Source organism: Pelecanus crispus, chromosome 7 (assembly GCF_030463565.1).
Source record: "Pelecanus crispus isolate bPelCri1 chromosome 7, bPelCri1.pri, whole genome shotgun sequence".
NCBI classification, from domain to species: Eukaryota; Metazoa; Chordata; class Aves; order Pelecaniformes; family Pelecanidae; genus Pelecanus; species Pelecanus crispus.
The window spans coordinates 49,466,902-49,491,569 of NC_134649.1; the positions used below are offsets into that span (position 1 = coordinate 49,466,902).

General features: G+C 43.8%; 1 protein-coding gene across 1 annotated transcript in view; it reads right to left on the reverse strand.

Moving 5' to 3' along the window:
* SUMF1 (sulfatase modifying factor 1) overlaps window positions 1–20,867 on the reverse strand; it is a 38,796-nt gene extending 17,929 nt beyond the window's left edge. Inside the window, exons 1-4 of the mRNA XM_075714166.1 lie at window positions 20,658–20,867; window positions 15,812–15,985; window positions 13,387–13,461; window positions 697–779 (exon numbers count right to left, since the gene is read on the reverse strand). Coding sequence (XP_075570281.1) covers window positions 697–779; window positions 13,387–13,461; window positions 15,812–15,985; window positions 20,658–20,867 — 542 coding nt within the window. The remainder of the gene's footprint in view (window positions 1–696; window positions 780–13,386; window positions 13,462–15,811; window positions 15,986–20,657) is intronic.
* Between the last annotated feature and the right edge of the window lie 3,801 nt (window positions 20,868–24,668).

The following is a 24,668-nucleotide window of genomic DNA, read 5'->3' on the forward strand; positions in this document are numbered from 1 at the left end:
CCATAAAAAGCACCTGAAAATAACGAAGCCTTTTGATTTTTGAGGCATAAAATTCATTCCACTTCTGAACTGAAAGAGATCACGCAAAGACACAGATCAGCAAGTTTCAGGGTTCATGCTACCAAAGCATGGCACTAACTATAGGCTAAGGAAAAAAACGCAGTTTTCCAAAGCATTTAGAGCTTATAAAGTCACAACAGTCAGCCTACACAAGTAAGAACACATTAAAAAGCACAAAACTCTTCAGTCTTCTGCTGCCAGAGAGGTAGGTCTCCAGATCCCAGGTGGAGGACACACTACATGGACTCCTAGAGTACACACGCAGCTGGTATTTAGTCGTCTTCTCCAAAACCAGATCTGCACCAAATGCTCTAAAGTTGCTGATCCTCTAAAGATCTACTCTGTTTCACTGCTGATATATAAATGCAAATAGAAAACTGAAGCATGTTTCAGTATGGTCTCTTTTCCCTTGGGTGGAAAGTGCTTATAGACCTTTTTGAAATACCACTATGCCATTGACCACACGACCACAGAGTATTGCATGCAAAACACTAGAAGATATGAAAATAGTCACAGAAGCAGTGGCAAGCGGATTACTAATTAAAAACCCTTTCTTGTACCTCCATTCCTGGTGCAAGTTTACAGGTATATTTACAAGCACTGTGTATTATAATTGAATGGCCATTTATGGCTTACCTGTTGGAGACATTGGAGTCAGGACCCTCGGGGTGCTTCCAGTTGGCTCCCTTCACAGGCAACCACCAGGGAGCAGCTGCAACCTGGAAAGGGACAAGAGTAGCCAGGGAAGGAGACTTCAGTTCCCAGCTAAAGGCTACTGTGAAAAACCCCCACGTGACAACAGGCTACAAAGCTTTCCCTCACAGCTCGTGGCTCTGCCTGCAGCCAACCGACCTATTACCCTGACAAACCAGGATGATAATTTGATCCACGCTACAATACTGCTGGCCAGGGAATAGCCTAAGGTATGGAACAGCACAAAGAAAATACCACCCAAAAAACAAGCGAGAGGGAGACCAAATCCTGAATATGCTTTTCTTAAGTACTGCCCTCTGGCTCTCTCCTTCCCTTCTACGTTTTCTCACCTGCAGGTCTGATACAAGGCACAGTTTGTTCTCTTTGAAGGCACAGCCTTCAGCATGCTACCTGTGGTGGACCAGACTATCCTCTCAAATTCTCAATTAGAGTTCTTCACCTCTGGAAACATATGCCAAGAAAATTCAGATGGTAATGTATGGAAGAGGTCATCTGGGACATTGCAGTTTTACTCGATTCTTTTACAACAGTATGCCCACAGTACGCTTAAGCCAGCTAACCTCCTGGCTGACTTCAGTCTGACACATTCTACAGAGATGATAAAAAAAAAAGACAGACAGTTTTGGCTCAGAAGATAATTTTTTCCCAATTATTTGCTCCCTAGACACAGTGTTCTGGAATAACTAAAACAAAATCCTGATGACATCCTTTAACTAGGGTCAAAACACGCATCCTGAAACACATTTGCTTTCCAGTTAATTAACTCAGTAAGCTGATATTAAATTATTTGCTATCAGCTTCCAGAAGGTGGAGACAGAAGAGTCAGAGAAGTGAAGCCTTTTTTTTTTTTCTTCCCCCCAGTTGGTTGGGTGAGCAACATCCAGCCAACAAAATATTCTGTAACAATGCAGACATCGAGTACTTCTCTCTAACCAAAAGCGTCAAATTTGGTTCTGCAATGCCAAGGAATTATTCCTGGAATACATTCATTAAGGGTTTCTTCTATTAAGCCTACTTCAAAGCTGAGAAGGTCAGTGCACAGCACGTTTAACTATTCTATTCTGATTCACATTCACTTAGAAATACTTATCTTAAGAATGGGTCCTTTTGGAAAATTGAGGCAAAAAAAGAACACTTAAGCTAACCATCAGTAGTGGTTTTATTCCAGCAGCTTGAGTGCTTGCTTCCAAAATACTCCTGTTACGGAGATAATTTCCATAATGAACAAAAATTGAAGTCAATAAGCCTCCAATGCTTTAGGAGTTAAACAACCTACCAGCTACCTAGCCCTAGGCCTAGGAGATCCAGATGCTTCTCTAGTCCTGGCCTGCAGAACAACCTTCAGCAACTGCTGCCCTCCCTACTGCCCCTCAGCTTTCCCCCCTCGAGAGATGGCAAAGGGAAGAAGCAGAACATTTATTTCTCTTCATCGTGCTGCTAAACCAACTTTGTAAAGTGTTATACACACAGGTAGGAGTCGTGCCAAGAGTGTTATCCTTTAACTCACCAAATCCTTCACGGGAAAGTCCAAAAGTAAAAGTCACTGAAAGCTGGTACTCGGGAGACAGAGCGTCAGCCCGGTCAAACAATTTTAACAGCAGCTCCTAGGAGGAAGCTGCATCTGTCAGCAGTGATGAGCATTTAACACGTAATTACACACGTGCGAGAGAAAAAATATCTATGACAAACACAAGTTAAGAAAAACTCTGGTCCAAAGTACACATCAGATGCCTCATTTGAATGTTTCAGGAGGAAAATAAACTGCAGTGCCTAAGAAACAGAAGTGCTGCTGATACAGAAAGATATATTATTTTATTTTTAAAGCATCCGATCAGTGTATGCTATAACAGCTCCCATGACAGCTTTTCACTCTTCTCCCACCATCACATACAGAGTTTGCCTACAGCATGCATCTGGGTACCTTACCTAAAAGCTCACTGTAAATCAATAGCAATCCTGGACTAAAGCTGCAGAGTTGTTGGCTTCAGCTCAGCTGAAGAGCCCACAGCTCTTTGCGAGCTCTAGGCAAGAGCGCTGGAATCCCTAAACACGCTGCGGGACTCCTCCAGGCTGGGAAGCCATCCACACGTGGGTTTCTGATGCCCTCTTTTCCAAAGCGAGTGAAGAGGAGAAGACATCGGTGTTGAATACAAAAGAAATAAAGATGCTCTCAGCAGCTTGCTGATGACTGAAGTGTTCTGTCCATGTGCTCTCCATCTGAACAGGACCCTTCAGGCGTACCACTGAAGTAATGGCATTTCTTAAAGATCCTGCTCTCTGATCTCCCTAGCATGACGGCACATAATTGACAACACCAACCACATAATTCTGGCTCAGTATCTACGCAAGCCAACGATCATCTTCCCACAAATCAGCGCCCCTACCCTTTTCAAAAAAGCATGAGAAATATTTGATCTCTTACTAGAAACGACAGCTCTGTTACTGAGCATTCAAACCCAAAGATGGGATCTTCGTTCAGAGAGGTACTCAGCTCAACTTTCATAGCACTGAAGCTTCAGAATGACCAAGCTGCTAAACAGAGACTACAGTCAACAGGCTTAAAACTAGTCCGATTTAACCAATTCCTTGTATATTCTGAGCTTTAACCTTTAATCTATACTCAAGATAGGACAGAAATCCAAACTTAGAATTTTACAGCTCTTTAAGGAAAATAAGAGAGCCGCAGTACTATTTGCTAAAGGTTCTCCGTGAATCTGGAAGATCACGAGTAAGACTTCATCACAATAGTTTTAAGCACAACACGTTTTTGTAAATTGAACTGCTGGTTTTTGCATAAAAATCTCTGCAGGACACTGCAAAGACTTCAGCTTTAGAGGACTTTAGTTTTGGAAAACATTTTTGTTATGCAAAAGAAAAAGCAGATGCTTTCAATCAGAACGGTTTATTTTAAACCGAGAAAAATATAATCTCTCCGCATGAGAGCACTATGCGTGCATGTCTTCTGTTTCTGGCTCTGCTGCACTGAATGGCTGCCAGTCTTTGCAGAACACCCAGATCTTTAGAGAAGTTACACATATAGTACTAGGACAGCGATAACAGTGATAGACTACATACAACCTTCAATAATTAATTGGAAACTAATCTAAGTCAGCCACTGACACCAGCGAGCATGCACCAAGATGCTCCTCCCAAAAGAGAAAGTCGTGTACCTGAAATTTACAGTCCTTTCAGCAAACTTCTCAGAAGTCTTTAAAGCTTTTAATTGCTCTGAATCTAATTAGTAGAAGAGCTAATTAGACAGAGATATTACATCACAGTTAATACGGCAAAGCCCTCCCTTGCCACTAACGAGCTTAGTTACTTTCATACTGCTTAGCGTTCTCATGCTTCACTCCGAAACATGTGTTCTGTAGACCGGCAACAGATCCGTTTTGTAAAAATAGCAGCATATGCTGCTGAATAGATCTCGAAGAGATACGAAATTAGAGGACAATACCTCCCTCATTTTGATTAACTCGTTACAGCACAGCCCATCACTTGTAACAGAACTGGTTAAACATAACTGCTCTGCAAACGTTATACAACTGCCTCGGTATGTAAGGAAATGCAGTTCTAGGAGCAAAGGACACTGAGGAGGCAGAGAAGCTCAATGCTTGTTTTGGTCTGATCCAGCTGAAAACTTGGATTATCCAGCGCTCTGCTCCAGGATTAAACTTTAAGAACTCACTGCTCTGCTTATCACCGACTCATAGCGCTGTCAAGAAAAGAGAACGCAATATGACAATACTGGGAAGATACTAACAGTTAACTCCAGCCTACAAGTTTTCCACTCAAATGAAGCAATTTGCGGAACTGAAGCCTATACTCCCACTCTCAGCTTGCATAAAATTCAAAGTTTTAAGTATTCAATTTTCTTTTCAAAGTAGGCCGGGATATCCTAACTTTAATTGCTCCATTAACTGGTGATTTCAAGATTTTTAGACTACTTTACAATTATCTGGAAGAAAATTCCTTCCTAAATACATACTGAAAAAATGAAAGGAAGGAACATCAGGAAAGGCAGTTTCATCGTCAGCATTACACCACTGCTGCCACTACAAAAACAGCAGGGGAATACCCTTACAAACACACACACAAAAAACCCCCCAAAACCCCAGCTAATAACCATGAAAACTTTCGTATTGGTCTCACGTTAGATAAAAACAACACCCCACCTTACCTCCAAGTTTTAAATTCAAATCACATTTATGTATTAGAAGAATTACCAAAAAGAAACTCAACTGAGTAGCTAATCATGGCTCTAAATCCATTTCTAACATGCAGCAAGTCACTTGAAATAACTGAGCTGTAGATTATAACCTTAAGTCAGGCCCAAAAGACAATGAGAAATTCACACTGTTGCCCAGACATGTAGCACCAAACATCTTTTTTCTGATGTGCTACAGCATTCTAATGCTATTTTATTATAGCAAGGCCTGCATACGCTAGGTCAAGATAAACATCCGGGAGAAGCAAAAGTTATTGGAGAGTAAGAACTTTAGTAATTTAGGAATCAATTGCCTGAGAAGAGATTTTCTCAGTGAAAAGTAGTCTAAGTTTGGAAAACACAAATCATTTATTAAGAACCATTTATTAAGGTGAGTTCTTAAAGAAAGATGCGCACGCTTCAGTTTCAGAAGCTGACTTAGCAGGTTACCATTTGTTTGAATCGGACTGTGTTAAGCACTGTACATCTTTAATTTGCAAAAGCATCCTCTTGGCTGCAAAAGCAATGTGTGCATAGCCTGGAATCTGGGAAGTTATGAAGCTTTATCTCTGGGAAATATACCCAGTGGTCTGGACACCCTCATTGCTAGCATTGGTAGGATATGAGAAAAAATTAGTTATTCAGTAAAGAATATAATTTTTGGATGAGGTTTTATTTTATCTATGTAAGGCAGATACACATAAATCTCTGTCAATTTTTCCTCCTCTAAGCCACATCCTAAACCCTGAACAGCTGATTAATGAACTACTGAAGAAAAAGGCTGACAGAAAACAGAACATTTTTAGTAGGGCAGGGAGTTTAAGAAATAAAAATAATTACTGTGCAAGAGATGGGCCACTGTCATTTTCCCCTCAGAAACCACAAAGAAAGCACATTAGGTGGGGTTCTGGTCACAAGTAGCTTTACACCTATTGTTTTTAAGTAGCATTAGCATACCTTCCCAGCAACCCTCAAAAACTTCTTCGCTCACTAAGGCTTAGGGCAGAGAGCTCTCTCCCACCTCCCGCACGTGGCTCCCAAGCGCCTACGGGCGCCCGCTCTGCCAGGACACGGTGTCGGGGCTCAGCCCCAGGCAGCAGCTCAGCACCACGCAGCCATCGCTCACTGCCCCTGCCCCCATGGGATGGGGGAGAGAATCGGGGGAGTGAGAGGGAGAAACACTCCTGGGCTGAGATAAGAACAGTCTAATAATTGAAATAAAGTAAAAGAGTAATGCTAATAGTAACAGTATAATAATAATAATAATAATGATATACAAATCAAGTGATGCCCAATGCAATTGCTCACCACCCGCCGACCCATGCCCAGCCAGTTCCCAGCAGCGATCGCTGCTCCCCGGCCAACCCCCCCAGTTTCTATACTGCCCATGACGCCGTATGGTATGGAATGGCCCTTGGGGCAGTTGGGATCAACTCTCCTGGCTGTGCCCCCTCCCAGCTCCTTGTGCCCCTGGCAGAGCATGGGAAGCTGAAAAGTCCTTGCCTGGCATAAGCAGTGCTGAGCAACAACTAAACCATCAGCGTGTTATCAGCATTCTCCTCCTACTAAATCCAAACCACAGCACTGTGCCTCCTACTGGGAAGAAAATTAACTCTATCCCAGCCGAAACCAGGACACACGGGTAACGTTACCCTGCGCCTGCCGCAGGAGCGGGCCACGGGCACCACCAGATCCGCCAAGCACCGGGATCGTGATTCAGCAATCCCGGACGTCGGCAAGCAGCAGCTATTCTGGGCTGCGGCACTAGCACAGCCCGGCTCCCAGCTGACGCTTCCCCAGGCAGGGTTTTGGCTGGCTGTTGTCAGCGCCTTCGTGCCTTGCTCCGGGTCAGAGAGGGGAATCAGCGGAGGGCAGAGACAAAGCTCGGCCCCCGCTCTGACTCAGCTTTGCAGTCAGATTCCGAACGCATCGCAGCACGAGGGGCAGTTTGAAGCAAGCTGGAGCCACGTAGCGCTCCCGCTTGATTTTTAAAGCCATTTTCCAAACGCAAGGAAAAGCCCTTCGGCAGGCGCGCGCTCCCTGTTCACCTTCGCCAGGCTGCGGCTCTGCTTTTCCTTTTTATCGGCGCGCTGAAAACGGCCCAAACGTGACCCATTTCTATGCAGTACATCATCTCTATAGCAACGGGCTTGTGTTTAAGTTGAAACAGCTGTAACCGAGTCAGGGAGACATCGCAATGTAAATAGTGTGGAAATGAATGCTGCTTCGAGGCTCAAGACGAAGAATAGATCTCTCCTAGCCAGTCATCAAGGTTGTCATAGTAGCTGCATAAGGGAGCCATAATCTACATATGCAGCTATAATTCATATTTGTACTTGAAAATACTCTGCAGAGAGGAACAAACCTTCTATAATTATGTACATAAACTGATCTGAAACACGATTGTCAAACTCTCCACCAAATCAGTAATTAAGCACGCTGAAACAGCTTAGAAGTAGACAGTTGAGTATTTTTCCAGAAGACAACTAACTTCTGCAATGCTATTGCAAGTCCCATGCTAGTTATTACATCAATTAAAAGTCCCAGCTCCCCAAAAGCTCTAATTACAGAAGAATCTGTTTTCATTCTCATTTTCTAAGGTTTCTAGCCTCCCTCATTAGCTCAGAAATGAAAACAATACGGGATTTTGTTTAATATTGAATATTGATATTGTTTGCCTTAAGTCCCAACATTTTAAAGTAGTTTGAAACTGCAGTACCACAAAAAGGAAAGGCAGCAGCTTTATAGAATAAGAATAAATATATTTTAAGTCATCAGAGAAAAAGATTTCAGACTTAATTGGAAACGACCACTTTACTTTTACAAAGGGACCTTTTCCTTTGCATAAGAAAAGGTCACTGAATCTCATTCAAACAGCGTAATACTTCACAGCTATGTCAATCCTCCAAGAAAAATAACCAAAAATATTTGATGCTAAAAATCCAGTAAGATTCATTAAGTGCAAGTTTTGGAATCCAAAGAAGCTTCTTTTGAGAAACTGATATTCCTGGTGAGTTCCACCTCTGAAAGTCTATTCCTCAGCCAACGTCTAAATCTGCACTCAAGCCAGTCATTTTTTCCAATAACCAAGTGAATATAAGCTTTAAGAAAGTGAGGCTTGCATGGATACACCTACAGCCCGAGGTACAAGCAACGCCCCACCTTCAAGTTGTAGTTTATACTGATAAGTATCAACTAGTCTTACTGGTAATTCCCAGGAATTACATCCTGCACATTGTTCTTTATCCCAGTAGTGGGAGTACAGCTTAAGACAGAGATTAACAGTTCAACAGCTCCATCTTCCCAACTCCTTACAGGGGATACCTGTAGCATTGGGGTCTGCATGGGCTCGCCCACCTCTTCCTTCGGTTTCAGTTTCCTCTCTGAAAAAGCGAAAGCCAAGCGTGGTAGAGATGAAATTTACCCTTAAAGTAGCAATAAGTGTATTTGTCAACTTCTGCTTACACATCCTGTGTATGTTGACATTTTGACAGTATCAGACAAACCACACAACAACCTACCCGCTCCTCCCCCAAGCCACAGATGAGCAAGTTGTCACTGCATGCTGTCGGAAGGTACATTCTCCATAGGAACTGCTACCCCACCTGCAAACATTGCTCGTTTCATTATTAATTTGAAATACTCATTTGAAACACAATGTTTTCATTGTCTTTAGAATGGGACTGTGCCCTCTGAGTTACAGGCTAGAGGCACCGCTATAAATAGGTAAATTGCACAGCTCAAGACCACTGCAGAGGCTTCCATACAAACAGGGATGAAAGTAGAATCCCATAGTTCTAGATTAACCAGAACTCCTTAATAGTATTTGCTCAAGTCTGCCAGCGAACTGATTTCATTGCATTCTCAGACCAAAAATTCAATACTTCCTGAAGACAAATAAAGTATACAGATTCGTATGCTTTTGGTCTCTTCACTGCAGAATTTATCTGGCCTAGAAGCAAAAACTAATTTTGCTATCTTCCACAAGCCAAGAATAAAAATGTTGCCACCACTCTCCAGTGAGCAAATCTGACTTACGCTGTACTCCCGTCTCAGTAAGTGCTACCCTGTTTACCTTTTTCATGGTAGCTGCACAGCAAACAAAACTCTTGCAGTTATTTGCAAGAGATCTCAAATCCCCTCACTGGCAAGCACGCCTCAGTACCTTCTCATTTCACAGACACAATCCCCATGCTTTTTGTTCTAAGATACACTAAGATGCCATATAAATGGCATTTTACAGTGCCATGGAATAATAGCACTGGGCATGCATTCCCCCCTCTCTACTTCCTCCTTAACTCAGTCAGGGAGATAGAAGAGCAGGAAAACAGTTTCATCGTAACATAATAGCAGCAAAATCCCTAAATTTTGAGCTTTTTCCATCTCCCCAAATTCTCTCAAAAGAGAAGGAAAGCAAAAGATAATCTCCAAGTGCCAAGCCGTAGGCAATACTAGGCTGTGTTTTATCCATCCCATCTAAACCAAAGGCCAAGTACGCAAGAAAGGCCATAACTTAATAGCTGTAATAGATGCAGTAATTAGTAGTTGGTTTTAATCTCCAAGTCTGAGAACTGATTTTAATATTGGAAGCTATCAAAACCTGTTAAGCCCACACAAAACATTTTGGTTTCAAAGGACCTTCCACTCTCGCCCTAGAAAATCCTTTCTTATTTCCAAAAGTCCTCGCCAATTCTATCAGTAACACCCTCATCTGCTACAGTGCTAAATTTTCAACCTGTGCCACGTTACCACCGCAAACTTAGAGGCCAAAACTAAAACTCGAGATTCCAGAAATCTACAACAATTCAGTTATTGGCTGCTACACCCCTTTTTAGTGCTTCCCTTCCAGAGGAGGGTTAGGTCCAACCTACATTCCTGTAGCAGTGGCTATCTAGACCACCTCACCTCCAGGAAATGCACACCCAAAGCTCCAACAATTATTCTACGTGCTAAGCTGGTCTGCTCCTGCATTAGCTTTCACCAGCCCCACCTCTGTTCTAATTAAGCTGCTTCCTTTCAGGGCCTATGATAATTTTGTCTGGTTTAAGAACTGGAGAAGCCAAAGTGGCCAAATAGAGCAAAACCCCCAGATACTCCCCACCAGACACATGCACCTCGTTATTTATAGGATCTGTTATATACCATCTAGTTCACTATCTTCACTTCCACCTGTCCCCAACTCTTTCCCTGCATATGACATAGTAATTCCAAAATGCACATTCCTGTTGCATAGGAATAGGGGAAGCCCGATATTCACATTTGCATGTAGCACCCCTGTGCTTCAACTGGAGAAAAGCCTTATCAAAAACACACTAAGGCAAAGTAAAAGTGCAGTCCTTGCTCCCATCAGTTTGGTGGGGGTATTTTCAGTACCAGTAACACAACAATGTTTATATCTTATTTCTGCTTTTCATGGTGATAGTTATGATTCAAGAAAGTACATACCACAAGCTAAAATATTAGTCGACTAAGGTATACATTGAGAAAAAAGCCTTAATCTTCTCTATTGCTGATCATTACCATCTGCTGATGTAAACCAGCTTCATGCAATTTACACTTTTTCTGATTACATTTGAACAGTTACACCGCAGTAGCCAAGTTTAAGATGTGCTCACTTTTTTTTTTTTTTTAAAGTAATTGAACAGTATTAGATTCACCATTTTTTCCCCAGCAGACGCTAGCAGAATTTAAACATTTTGGGCAGTGTAACAAGAAGCTAGCTTTTATTTTCTATTGTTTAATTTAAGCTTGCAGATCCCTAGGAAGAATTTGCTTTTGCAGAACACTTAAAGCCCCTGCCCCACAGTTGGGATGCTTCTGCATTTTAGCAATAAGAAGTTTCTTGCACGCTGTCTATAGAAACTTGTTTCTTGAAAGCACTATCTATAGAAAACTGCTAATGCATTTTATTAGTTCCAATTAGCCGGGATAAGCATGGCCTACACAGAACTTAGTTGTCAAGAAACAGTCTGACTACATTACATTCTAACACCACATCCCCATGGCTGATGCTTCCCTTCCCTGCAACTGAAAGACGCTTGCTTGCTCTAATCTACAAATTGCACTGTCACAAAAAACAAAGACCCTCAAAACAACTAAGGTCCGCACAGTACCGTCAACATTTATAACCTCTGACAGACAATGCACGCTAGAACAACAAAAAGACACTTTTTTGAGAGGCAGAAGCATACACAGATGAGATTCTAAGCTGTATCTTCAGACATTAGCGTTCTCTTTCCAGCTCTACCACCAAGCTGCCTTCTGACACCTTCTCCTTGCAGACAGAAGTTCCTTGCTAAAAGCTGGATTTCATGGTATGTAGCTGGTGAGGGGGCAGGCAGACAGGAGGAAGAAAAGCAGCTTCTCAGTTTTTTTCACCTCCTCACAATATTACCATGGTTTAGAACATAAGTTTGTCCACAGCATCAGCATAAAGTTAAGTGCCAAACTACAAGGCAGGCAGTCACTATTCTCCAGATTGCTTTACCAAAATATTCGGTACAATCCTCCTTTGTGCCTATGCTGACAACACTCTGCATGCCAGTAACTCGCAAAATGACCTAATAATCAATACTGAAAAACATGGCAAAAGGACAGTCTGCTAAAGTTTACTTTTAATAAATACAGAAAACCTTTGTAAAGGAGCAGCCAAAAAGACCAGGTTGGGCTCCATTCCAGCTCTTTGGCATAATACTTGTTCAATTAGCATTACAGCCAACACTTTAAAATTTGGCCGACACACCCAGGAAAGTGGCTCCCAACACTCTCTGTGTGTTTATACAAATAGCCAGGACGGAGCTTACACCAGCATTCTTAGGGTTTGTTTGTTTTAAAACGGAGAGCCTGATTTAGGGATTTCTTCGTCACGGAACTAGGGCAGGACAAAAGGATTTCTCCAATACCTACGCTGAGTTTTCTGTTGTGAAGATGGGATGAGCCCATCTGCATTTATTCTACCTTCAAAGAAAAAGTTGTGCTCCTCTATAGGTGCAGTTTCACTTAACGCTTATTTATATCTAACTGAACTATTGCCAAAAGATGCAGTTTCAGTCCTGTTACTACCTCATTCCTTGCATACATCCTGCTTCCCTGCATCGATTCAAGCAGTTGCAGAATGAGCCAAGTTAGCTTTGCTGATCCAAAAGAAAATTAACCAAAAAAGCAGACATTCCCATCCAGAGTAAATGCAACTTGAAGCCACACATCCCCCAAAATTGCAACACTACGCACATCAGAACGCTTCATTTCTAAGGCCTTTTTAAAAGGCATGGGACAAGAGATCTGGAAATGCTGTGCGTTCATCAGACCTGAGGATAATTTGGATGGGAAGGGACCTCAGGAGGTCATCTTGTCCAAACTTCTGCTCAAAGCAGATATATTCATCCAGGAGATGAAAGACATAATCTACTTACTATCAAGAGCTGTAAAGGTTAAGTGACCTGTTAAGGTTAAGGAGGAGGTAAATGAAGCCTAAGAAAGGCTCCTCAACACATTCACAACATAAAAAGGGAAAGGGGGGTAGGGAAGCCTGGCTACACAACTTTGGGGGTTTTTTAAACCAATACTCACTTCCACTCAACAGGAAAACTGGATCAGCTCCAGTTTAATCAGCGCTGCACCTACCTGGATCACTATATTGCCCTAGCAAGGTGAAGGGAACTGAAAAAACAGCAAGGCATACAGGATCTTCTGCAGAGACACAGGAAGCACAGTAAACTGAAAACTCCTTATTCTGTTGCAAATGGCTTATAGACTCGGGTCTGCTGTAGAAATGGCACTTCTTTGGAATATTTGCCTCTAGTTAACCTAGAAAAAGCACTCATGCAAGCGTCGCTATTGTTACCAGATACGCAGATTCTCCTCATTTTCTTAAATCAGTGCGATCCGGGATTTGCCCGCTTTGTTTGGACAGAAGACAGCATTGGCAGAGCGTGCCAGTCACACGTACGTACGCTCTCCTGTCCTTTGCCTACACAGCGCATCACTCAGCAGAGCCACTACTGACACCTGAATTTCCAAAGCATCGCTGCGTTATACATCATGCAAATAAACAGCCTTATATCTGCACCACTTACTACAGTCCTAAATAGCTCTCATTTAGGAGACAAAAAGAGACAAGAAGGGGTTGATACTAATTTTTGCTAATCAGGAGCAGATTTTTTTAGTTGTTTGTTTGGGGTGGAAAAGAAGGAATAAAAAAAAAAAAAAAAAAGAGAGAGAGACCAGAGAATAGAGTATAAATCCTCCATGAGGGAGCCTATTATTCTAGACCAAACACCCCTCCATAAACCCCATTTTTGTACACGGCTTTGGGAGCATCACACAATGTAGATATTACTGCTGTAAGTGCTAACACATCTACCCCAGCGGTTGCTAAGTAAGTTTTACCCTGCTGCGTTACTCACTGCCTGGTGGATGTCAGCCTTCACTTCTTCACTCAGCATTCCCTCAAACACAAAGGAATCGCCAAATTTCTCTGCCTATAGAAAGAACAAAAGATTCAGCTACATTATCAAAAGGAACGTTAGTCTTGAAACGCCACTCACGTTTACAGCTTTATTTTATCAAGGATAAGGAAATTTAATAGCAATTTTGAGTTCTCTTTCAAGGAAGCTGTTTTGGAGCAGAAGGCATTTTATATCTGGATGTCGTGGTTCTTCAACAGCCACTGGACAGATGGGAGCTCACAGAGCTTCAGCAAATGTTTTTACTTTTATTAATTAAAAATGCAATTCCAATTGTCCCAACTGCTTTTAAATGCTACAGTCAATAACCTAACATTCAAAGGCATATTTCATTTCTCTTATTTTTCCTTTGGGAATCACAATAAAAGACTTAAGCCTTGTCACTTACTTCTCCTTCATCATCACTAGCACCATGTTTTAAAGTGCTGTCACAACAACAGTGCAAGAATTAAAAGTAACCCAATCATTGTATCTAGCATTATATAGAGCCAAAAGAAACAAAAAATACAAATAATTTCAACGAATCACAGTACACAATACTAACATAGGGGTTTTTTTCCCTTGGTAAACTAAGTGAATTGATATCCTAGGGAAGTCAAAACATGTTATCAGAATTCAACACATTTGCCCTTCTCAATTTCTTCATTTTATTATAGGCATTCAAAGCCTGAGAATGATAACCACGAGCTGCTTCTGCACACTCAGAACTCTTCAAGAAGCACAGTTTAAAAGAAGGATCCTACTCACCACACAAATTGCAATAAGCTTTAGCATATGACCGTAATCTTTATATATTCAGTTTCAGAAAGGGAAGAAAAAAAAAAAAATACTCAATTTCTCTCACTTGCCCAATCTGAAAGACCCAAAAGACACAACCAGGTTTAGCAGAGAACAAAAAAAACCCTTATTTTTTCCTTTCCTGCCCAATCTGAGAGACCCAGACAGAGGGTTTATCACATAAAGGACCCAGCTTTCAGGCTGACAGCCTCCATAGAGGGCTTTTTCTTTTTTTGGAAGTTTGTTTAAAAAATACTTTTGGTTGAACAAGATAGCTGTGCATCTGGAGATTTTTTCTCCTTCATCTTTCTATTTACTTTCAGGTTTCATTTGCCACTGGAGTTCAGTCTAGACCTTGATAAAAGGAAACCGAGAAGTAGGTTGGCTCTGTTTACCCGCAGTAAGTAGTGTGGACATTATTTAAATACACAAAAAACAGCTCAGTTGCATCCCCCAAGAAACCTGCAGAATCAGTGCTGTTTACTCTAACTCTGAGTTTATTTTTCCAAATTCACTGTAAAAGGGGGCCTCACGTGAGGGGAGAAGGGAGAAAGCGTAGTGGAGCACCCAGCTACACCAGCTGAGCCACGAAGCGCTGTCTGAAACAGACTCCATCTGATGCAGCGCTACATTCAAATACCCCCACACATGTGCTCATTCCAGAAGCTGTTTGCAAGAAGTAAGCCCTGTTCAAACTCAAAATTGTTAAGCAACCTTTTTTCATAGTTATTGAGCTAAGAACTTAAAAACAGAAATAGTGCCATAGATAAAAAGAAGCCCTTCATCCAACCAGAAGGATCCTGTGTTCCAAATGAGAACCAGTTTATCAAGTGAATTCAGCAAAGTGCCTCCTTTGAGACCTGATCATTACCCAGGCTTTTTATTTCCCTAAAAGGCCTGTCAGGGTTTTATAAAAGTTGCGTAGGAACAGGCAACTGTCAGGAAAGATCACAGCCTCAGGCACAGGTAGCTTCTTTCTTGGAATAACCTTAACATTTTTCCTCAGTCCATTGTTCCCAGTAACATGCACAAAACTATTATTATACTTGCTCTTATATCTTCTTTAGACAGCAGGGCTTTCTATTGCTCAGCTCATTAGCAAGTAGCTGCGCTGAACTAGCCTGCAGAGCCCTCCGCTATTGCAGGTTTTTAAATCCCTTCTCCCCTCTTCCTCTAAAATAAGGAAAATCTAACAACATAGTTGTAGTGGTACAAAGATGTCCTAGGACCCAGAGGTCAAAAAAATAAAACCCAAACAACAACAAAAACCCAAAAAAACCCTGCATAGACATTTTCAGCCATCTGTTTGCTTCACCCAGGCTGCTTCAGTCATACTGCAGGGAAGATATTAGTTCAGATATCAAGACACTTGCTAAATGTAACAGTCTACATCTAGATGCCCTTTCAGACCCCTGGGCAGCAAGGCAAAACAATTTTCTCTCTACACCACTTACATCAGAAATATTCTAGCATGCAAATCCCAAGCAAGTATTGTGACATTCTTCAAAACAGAAAAGCCTAAGCTTTTAATGGGGATTTTGCCAACACAAAGAAAGATGACAGGAGACTGTATGCCTTTCCGCCTTACCTCAGTAACGTACCCAGTAGAATTCACAAACGTCTCGAACTCCTCATTGCTGACCTCGTACTGATCCATGTAGAAACTGTTAACGTGGACTCTTCTAGCAGGCCATTCTCCATCTTGCTGTATTTCAGGCTCATCAGTGCCCATTGTGAACACTCCTCCTGGAATAGCGACCATCTGCAGGGAAAACACCAGCCAAAAGATTATGAAAATGAAAGACTGAAAAGTCTCTTTCTGGTCCTACTCCTCCTCCACCTCATCTCTGGAGGTGCTTTTGCTTTCAGCAGCATTTCACTGACAAAAGCAGCACAGCAAAATGGCAACAGTGGCATCTTGATCACCACCTGTTTGCAAGAAAAAGCAAGCAGAGCTTAAATTGAGAACAAAACCCCCATTTTTAGCTCTTTCTACACGAAGCCTAGGTAATTCAGAACTTTTTACTGAGGGTAACACTTGTGCTGTAACGAGGAGAAACATGTTCCCTTACTGCACCTAAGAGCCAAGAAACAATCCAGAGTCCTTTCTACTCATTTTCAGATGAGAAATTTTGGCATTTCCCTCTATTCCTAGGAGGGCTTGATGCATCAATGAAGAATCTGGAGATTAGGAAACTGTAAAGTGCTCTTTTGTGGACAAGCCTATGCTTGTTTGCATACTAACTACACATGGTTTTTTATTTAATAACAGGCATGTGCAGCATTGTATTACCAACCATGCTGCTAACTGGCAAGTAGACACAGCACCTGCAGCTCTGCGTGCCAGAAACGAGACAAACTTTCAAGTCGATTATATTCCACTCTTCTGGAAGACTGGCCTTGGGCAAGAGCCTCAAGCTTCATAAGGGCGAGTGACAGAGTAACATTTGAACTATTTCAATAAGATGTTTTCCCTTTAAGGCCTCGGTCAGCTTCCAAAGAAACAAAACACATTTTCCCGCAGCTTTAGTGGGCTCTTTCCAGGAAGACAAAGGCTCCAGAGGTCTTGTCATGCCTCATCAGATGTTTCCTGAGAGCCCTCCTAAAGACCAGAGACTGCGCAATGCACTCCTCACCCAAGAGCAACTCACCCAAAAAACCAAGAGCACCCACGATGCCCACTCAGAAGAGGAATGACAGCTCAGGCTGTGTAAAATCTTCCCAATGGGCAGGTGATGTTTCAAGGGCTGACGCTACGCAAGAGCTAGCTTGCCAAGAAGTTACCCAACCAACATCACCACCAGATGAAAGAACTGGGGAAGAAAACTACTTCTTTCTTTTCAGTATTCCTGAGCTACCTTCACCCCCTAACTCGCGCTGAATTCAGCCACCTCACTCCTCCTCTGGCCACGGTCAGAGGTTTGTGAGTGGGTGAGCCCCAAAAAAGCCAGCCAGCACTGACACAGGCATCCACGGGGGAAAATAATCTGGCATATCACATTGCCCTGAACACACCTTGGCAGTGATCTGTGGTCACATACTACTCTCACAAGGAATTCAAGCAGGCGGACCAGTGGCAGAACCCGAAATGAGCAAAGCCACTTCCAAGACATAGCAACTTTTTTTTTTTTTTTTTTTTTTTTTTTTAAGAGCCTGATGTTTGGTATGCCGGAAATTCAAGTCTAAGAACAGAAACGTTCACTGAGAGAGAAGTCTCTGGAGTTGCATACTTCTAACACTACTCCAGAAGTGCAGTTTAAGTTCTGACAGAAAAAGAAGCCTGGGTTTTAGACGTATGAGAGTTCAAACAAAATTCCATATACGTATAGTGCAAGAACACAGTATGCAACACGTATATTAAAAGCAGCCACACTGCAGAGACAGGGTTGTAAAAATTGTGAACCGATGTAACATTATTTAGATGAAGAGGCAGGTTCACAGAACCAAATGTGAACTTTGTACAACAGCCATTTTGCAGCACGGCCTAGATTATAGGACCTTGATTCTTCTATAGTTGAATTTTTGGGGTTTTTTTTCATACTTTACAAGATTCTCTTCATAAAGTTGGGTGCTTTCACCAAAACCATTTATCTGGATGCCCACACCGACTCACGAGAACCAGGAAGACAAAAAGAACTATTAGTTACCTTCCAGCTTCTGGAGTTTACTGTTATTTACATAGTTACAACACCACCAGCATACCAAGTGAACAGTAAATAAGTTCACATCAGCTATCCAGCACCTCTTCCTATTCTCAAGGGAATTTGGAGTACTTGACATAACCTTACATACCCAGTTTCATTGTTCCTTCTCCACTACAGATCTCTCCTTTCACTTGGGTCTCTCCCAGCGACACTTAAAATTCACACAACTTGCAGAAGGCCTGTAAGAAGCGCTACAAATACTTTTGCCTTTGAAATAACCACGTTTGAAGCTAGCTGCATCCTCATAACTTTTTCTCCACTAAAAAGAATCTGAGCACTTACAGATTGCCTTTAACTGAATCCATAAAAGGGCTTCAGGATAAATTTGCTTACATTTTTTAGGACTTAGGAAATGACAACGTGGTACGAAGTTGCACCACTTCCTTCCTTCCAATCTCTTTCCAGCCCACTGTAGCTAAAACAACTCCTTGAAGCAATCTGCAAAACAAGACTCAGAGCTCACTAGTGAGCTGCTGTCTAAAAGCATGTGAAAAAATAACTTGCTTTACAGCCTAGTATTCATTTCCAAAACCTGAAAAATCTCGATAGATTGCCAGCGTATGTTCAGCTAGGAGCGTCCAAAGGCTTCCTTCGGAACCTGCTGCTTTTGCAGCCCTCTCACACAGTTACAGCCGAGACTTCTGGCATGTCCACCACTGTTGTGTCCAACACCGATACCAAGTATAGATTCCATAGGATTATCCTCCCCACCAAGGCTCATTTCACAGCTCCACCTCCTGTTTGGAAATAGGAGCTTCCTTTGATGGCCAGCTTTATGACGACACTGCATCATAGGCTGCAAGGCTCAGATGTCTCACAGCGCTCTTCAGGTGAGAACAGTGGAATACAACACTAAGCGAAGAACAGATTTTCTGCATAGACATCACATCCAGAAACCACATTTGTATAGTTAATTAAGCAGCTTTAACATCTAGTTTTAAGAAACCTGTAGCTAACACTGAGGAACTAGTCTCTAATAAATATCAAAGTGGAACTGTGGAGGCAGAAATCCAGCAGATACATCATTTACCATGTTAGGTAGAGCGTGCAACAACAACTGCCTGTATCTTCCCAATATTACTTAGCTAGCGCATGCAGTTCATGGTCCTCAAAGCTCAACTTCAACAACGGTGACTGCATTTGCCTATGATTACAATCACGTTGAAAGCATTATGGTAATGCAAAGCAGACCCACTAAAGTACTAGGATCCCCGTTTCTAAAGACGCAGTAGAAAGAACTCATCTCAGTTGAGGTAGAAGCCAGTTTTTCCCTCACTTCCCTTCTGGTAAAAATGTTTTCTAGCTAAGCATAATCAAGTTACATTATGACCCTGGCTTAAAATCCAGCAGCAATTAGTTTTCATTATCTGTTGTTGAAGTTGCCAGCTTCCTTGCGTGAAGTAAGGGTCAAAGGATTTTTTCACCCTACAGTGAGACCCACAGCAAAATGCTGAAATTTATTACATGAAACATATATCAGTGACATAGAGCCCAAGTGCTACACAGATTATTTAATTCATACTCTTTAAATACTCTCAAATTTCTAAAGTGCAGCCTGCAATAGTAAAGTCATGATTACCACTGTGCATCCTTCCCTTTTCTTGGTAAGTCTGCACACTGCCTGTGTGACACAGGCTGTTTCCAAGCTGACGCAGCTTCCCAGCACTACAACACCAAGAGGCAGCTAGAGAGGCAGCCCCTCACAATTTTACTATTTGCAACCCATCTCACACAAGACCAAGGCCCAAGTCTGCTGGGATATAATTTTGTCTGCCAAAGTTTACCTGGCACCTTTCATGAAATGAAAACAGCAATCCCATTTCTAGTAACTGGAGGTATCTCAGCCAGCGAGGCATTTGGTCTCCAAATAACCTCAGTATCCCTTTGCAGCAAGGGCACATCAAAACACTTTAAAAGCTGCCTTCATCAAGAAAGGACATTCAGCTCTGGACGGCATCTTTCAGAAGAGCAGCAACAGCAGCAGCAATAGAAAGGAATAAGCAATTTGAAGAGACTTTCACGTGAAGAGAACCTGAAGGGATATCTAGACATGGATACAGAAATGCTGGCTTTGCTGAAGTACACACAAGAGAGCTGAAACATCGCTTGTTGGCGTTTCAGTTCCACTGGTAGCAGCACAGACCCAAAAGGGAGGGGTGGGGGGGACCAGAGCCACAGCAGCACGGACATTCAGCGAGTAAGGGCCTACAGGAACCGCTACCGCCTGTAGCTTCGGTACCCCGCTTAGGCGAGCGCTCTGGGACCTGTACGCCCAGCGAGAGCCAGTTAAAGGTGTAGGGAGGCCTGCCAAAACAAGCAGCCGAAAAAAAAACCCCTCGAGTCGGTTTGTCCCATCTCAGCTTTGCACAGGGAGCAGCAGTCGGGCAGACACGGGTTGGGGACGCAGGGAAGGCCCCCAGGACACGGGCACCGCTGCCCAGGCCCCTCGCCGTCTCCCCAGACGGCCCGGGAGACAGAGCGGGCTCGGGGAGCGGGAACAGCGAGCCGGGAGCCGCCGGGCAGCCGCGCCCGCGCAGGGCCTCTCGCCGCTTCGGCCCAAGCGGGCTGGGCAGCAGCTTCGCCCAGTTCCCACGCAGAAACCCGCTCCCTCGGGGGCCCTTCCTGTAATCCCCCGGGCACCGCAGGAGGCCCCGCTTCGCCCAGCGCCGCCGGGGACGCCCCAGGCCCGGCCCCTCAGGGGACGGCGGCAACCGCCCCCCCGCCGCTCACCGGCCTGCGCCCGCCGCCGCGCCCGCCGCTCGCCGCCGCCGCCGAGTACCGCCGCGCCGCTGCCTCCCGCCCGCCGCCGCCGCGGCTAGCGCTGCACCCGCACTCCCCGCCGGGCAGGGCCGGCCCAGCGGCTCCGGCGGCCGCCGCCAGCCCCAGCAGCAGGCAGAGGCAGCGGGGCAGGCGGGCGCGGGCTGCGGCGGGCGCGGCCATCTTGGCGGAGCCCTCACGTGCCGCCCGCGGTCAGGTGACGAGCCGCGCCTTAAAGGGACAGTGCCGCGTCGCGCCCTTCCCGCCGGCGGGCGCCTCGGCAGCCCCGGGCCGGGCTCACAGCCCACGAAGCGCGGAGACGCTTGTAGAGTTTGTGCTTTGCCTGCGGCAGGTACGTGAGGCTTCGTGAGAGGAGCGCGGGAGTCGCGGTCGCTGGAGCGAGGGGGACGCGTCCCCTCAGGGAGGGCGGCCCGGCTGCCCAGAGCCCCTTGGCGCCCGCATTCCCCCGCTGGGTTTGAAGTTTGCCTTTCCGTTGCCTAAAAATAACCAGCTGCTGCAGCGAACATGGCCCAAAAACAGCACACGGACCTGTGCTTTCGCAGAGGCGCTCTGCCCAGCGCTCCGGTGCCGAGCAGATAGTATTTAATGTATGTGGGAGCCACGTTGACTCAAGATGTGTGGCCGGTGCTTGTAAAAGTTGACGCTGTGGAGGAAAATATGTACGTGAAATGAATGCAGATAGAATCACAGGGTCGTTGAGGTTGGAGAAGCCCTTTAAGATCATCCAGTCCAACCATTAACCTACACTACCAAGTCCGCCACTAACCACTGAAGTGGTTAAGGGGAGAGTAATAATTAATTTAATCTTCCCTGGCTTGGTGGCTGGATTCTTTTTTAATGAAAGTAAAACTAGGAATCATTAAGGCTGGAAAGGACCTCTAAGATCATCAGACCAATAGGTCTGTTTCCCCAAAAATAATCTCTCAACTATCCATTGATACAATCCCTCGGCACAACACGGTCGTTTGCTGCTCATTTCACCTCCATGGGGAAAAAATAGGGAAATACAGATGCTGCCTTTAAGTATTCCCACTGTGAGATGTCAAAAACTGCAACTAGGGGTCATTGTAGTTGACCAGTACGTTACTTCGCAGTATTCATAGTAAGGAGAAGCTCCAATTGTGTAGGTATCGCTCGGCAGAAGTGAGGACTGGCCCTTTTGTAAACTCTCTTGGAAATCATTGCGAGTAACTTGCACCAAGGATCCTGTCCTCAAGGCCTTGGTCTCTGCCTGAGGCCATCAGTGTGTTTTAAGCTCTTTCTTTCTTTCTCTTTTGCAGCAACTTGCTGCAATGAAACTGCAGCTGAAGGGCAGCCAACAGGATGTAGATAGCGTTAATGTCAGAGACTCGTACAAGGTGCAGGTCTAAGGCCCAAAAAGTAAGTGATTACATCTTTGTGTTCAACCACAGCCTGTAACGTAAGAGTGCGCACATGCCTTCCTCCTAAGAGAACCCTCATCTCCTCTATTCATGGGGGATGATGCAACTCAGCATCATTTCAGAATAAGGACTTAGGTAAAAATAAAGAAATGGTAAATTCTTTGGGCACTTCTGTTTGTGTATCTATCCTGGGATTTTGATTTTTCATGCTTAAAAATGGATTTTACCAAGTATGACACAACCGGTCTTTACAGCAAAAACATCCCCATGGAAGGGGGAAAAACATCACTAGAGGGGGAAAAGGAGACACCTGTTTTTCTTTCCAAGTGAACATCAAATCCTGCTGCTGCAGTTTTGGGGTTCTTTTTTTTACAGGAGTTTTCAGTTTAGGTGACTGAGAAGCAGTTTGTCACAAGCCAAGTGAATGGCAACACACTAGCGTACAAGCCAAGCAGGTCAGGAATGGAAACGTACTTTATAGAGGCACAATGGCCTCCTACTTTGCTCTTGGGAGAGGTAGCAATTTGCTGTTAGTAGCAAGAAGCAATTTACCACCCCACTCTGTGCCAGCTCGGCTGGCTGGGACTTTGTGATCGGAGCAAAGGCTCTTCCCACTCACTGTCCCCCTGCTTAAGGAGCTGGGGGAGCAGCAGGTACCGATGCCTGCTTTCTTGTGTGACATGAATCCAAAGTCCTGCTATCTCATTCGCAGGCAGAAAGGGTGCACTGCCTTTGGATTCCCGTGTATGCATTGCACGGCCAAGGTACGTAGCCCGAGGCAGATGGTGATCGGCTGTCCCAGAACTGCCAATACCTTCTACATCAGGGAACTGGTAATGCCCTTGTTTTCTTTTGTTTTTCCTGTGGTTCACTGTAGTTGTTGAAGATTTTTGGTGCTCTGTCATTGTCCTGGTTTTGGCTGGGATAGAGTTGATTTTCTTCCTAGTAGTTGGCATAGTGCTGTGTTTTGGATTTAGGATGAGAATACTGTTGATAACACACCGATGTTTGGGTTGTTGCTGAGCAGTGCTGACACTAGTCAAGGACTTTTCAGCTTCTCGTCCTGCCCTGCCAGCGAGCAGGCTGGGGGTGCACAAGAAGCTGGGAGGGGACACAACCAGGACAGCAGACCCAAACTGGCCAAAGGGATATCCTATACCATAGGACGTCATGCTAAACAAAAAACTGGGGGGAGTTGGCTGGAGCGGGGCATGGCCGCTGCTCGGGAACTGGCTGGGCATCGGTCAGCAGGTGGTGAGTAATTGCATTGTGCATCACTTGTTTTGTATATTCTTTTATCATTATTGTTATTTTCCCTTCCTTTTCTGTCCTATTAAATTGTCTTTATCTCTGTCCATGAGTTTTACCTTCATTCCAACTCTCTCCCCCATCCCACTGGGCGGGAGTGAGCCAACGGCTGCGTGGTGTTTAGCTGCCTGCCGGGTTAAACCACGACGGTTGTGTAAATCTTTACTTTGTGTGGGAGCTTCTGTTCAGGACTGTCAGCAGAATGGATCTCCTTCTGGATCCTCCGCTATGCTGAAAGAAATCTTTAAATATTTTGAATTAATATCCCACAGAATGAGTAATTTTTCCCTGTACAGATTAGGACTGTGCAGCAAAACCAAGCATGGCTGTAGCGAAGGAGGGGTTTTTTTGTTGTTTTGTATTGGTGCTGGAAAGGAATGGTACTCAACTGTATTTGCTGTATGAAATGTTACTGTGTGTAAAATGACAGTGCTGGCAGTCTTCACAAGCATGCATTTCAATTACCCATCGTTAGTCCCTTTTGCCCTGTGATGTACTTAGAAAAGCAACAGAGTGCAGGAAAACAAATGAATACAAATTTAATTATAAAATCAACCCTTGCTGCTTCGGGGTCAGAATATTTAAACGTTCCTTTTATGTTGAAACAGTGATCTTAGCCCTGTGCATTAATGAAACTATGAAAATGCAAAGTAAATATAACTTATTTTCTCCTTCCAAATTTCTAAAGCAATTACTGAAATGACAGCAAAATCTAGGTATCCAAATTCTACAGTCTTCTAGAACTGAAAACACTCTGCCAGGATAACTTTCCCTCATTAAAGCCACAGGATTCTGGCTGTGTGATGATAGAATTCAAGAAAATCAACTAATTTCCAATGAGCTGAGACAGTTCTCCAGTGTATCTTGCCCACTCATTCTCCTAGAATTCTTTTCTGCATCATTTGTGTACCTCCATCAGGAACGTTCATGTTCCTTATTCTCTCAGGAGACTAGATGAAATAATTACAATTAGTTTGCTTTGGAGCAACGTCCGACTTCCAGTTTGCAATCCTGAGGGCTTCTGAGAACTTTTGCTGGTGTCATTTATCAGTCATGTTTGTGCTCCTAAGTCATTTGTTCACAGGTAGCTAACCTCTTCGACACAGGGCTTAGTTATTCTCTTTCCTCGCACTGACTGCGCCATGCTTCAGGATTAAGGCACTGATTTCACTGTTAGTAAAATATTACAGAAATGAGAGGCTTTTCAGCACTTAGCTGAAAAGCTGAGATGTTGCCTAGCATTTGTCCCTATTGTTAGTAGTGCTTTTCATCT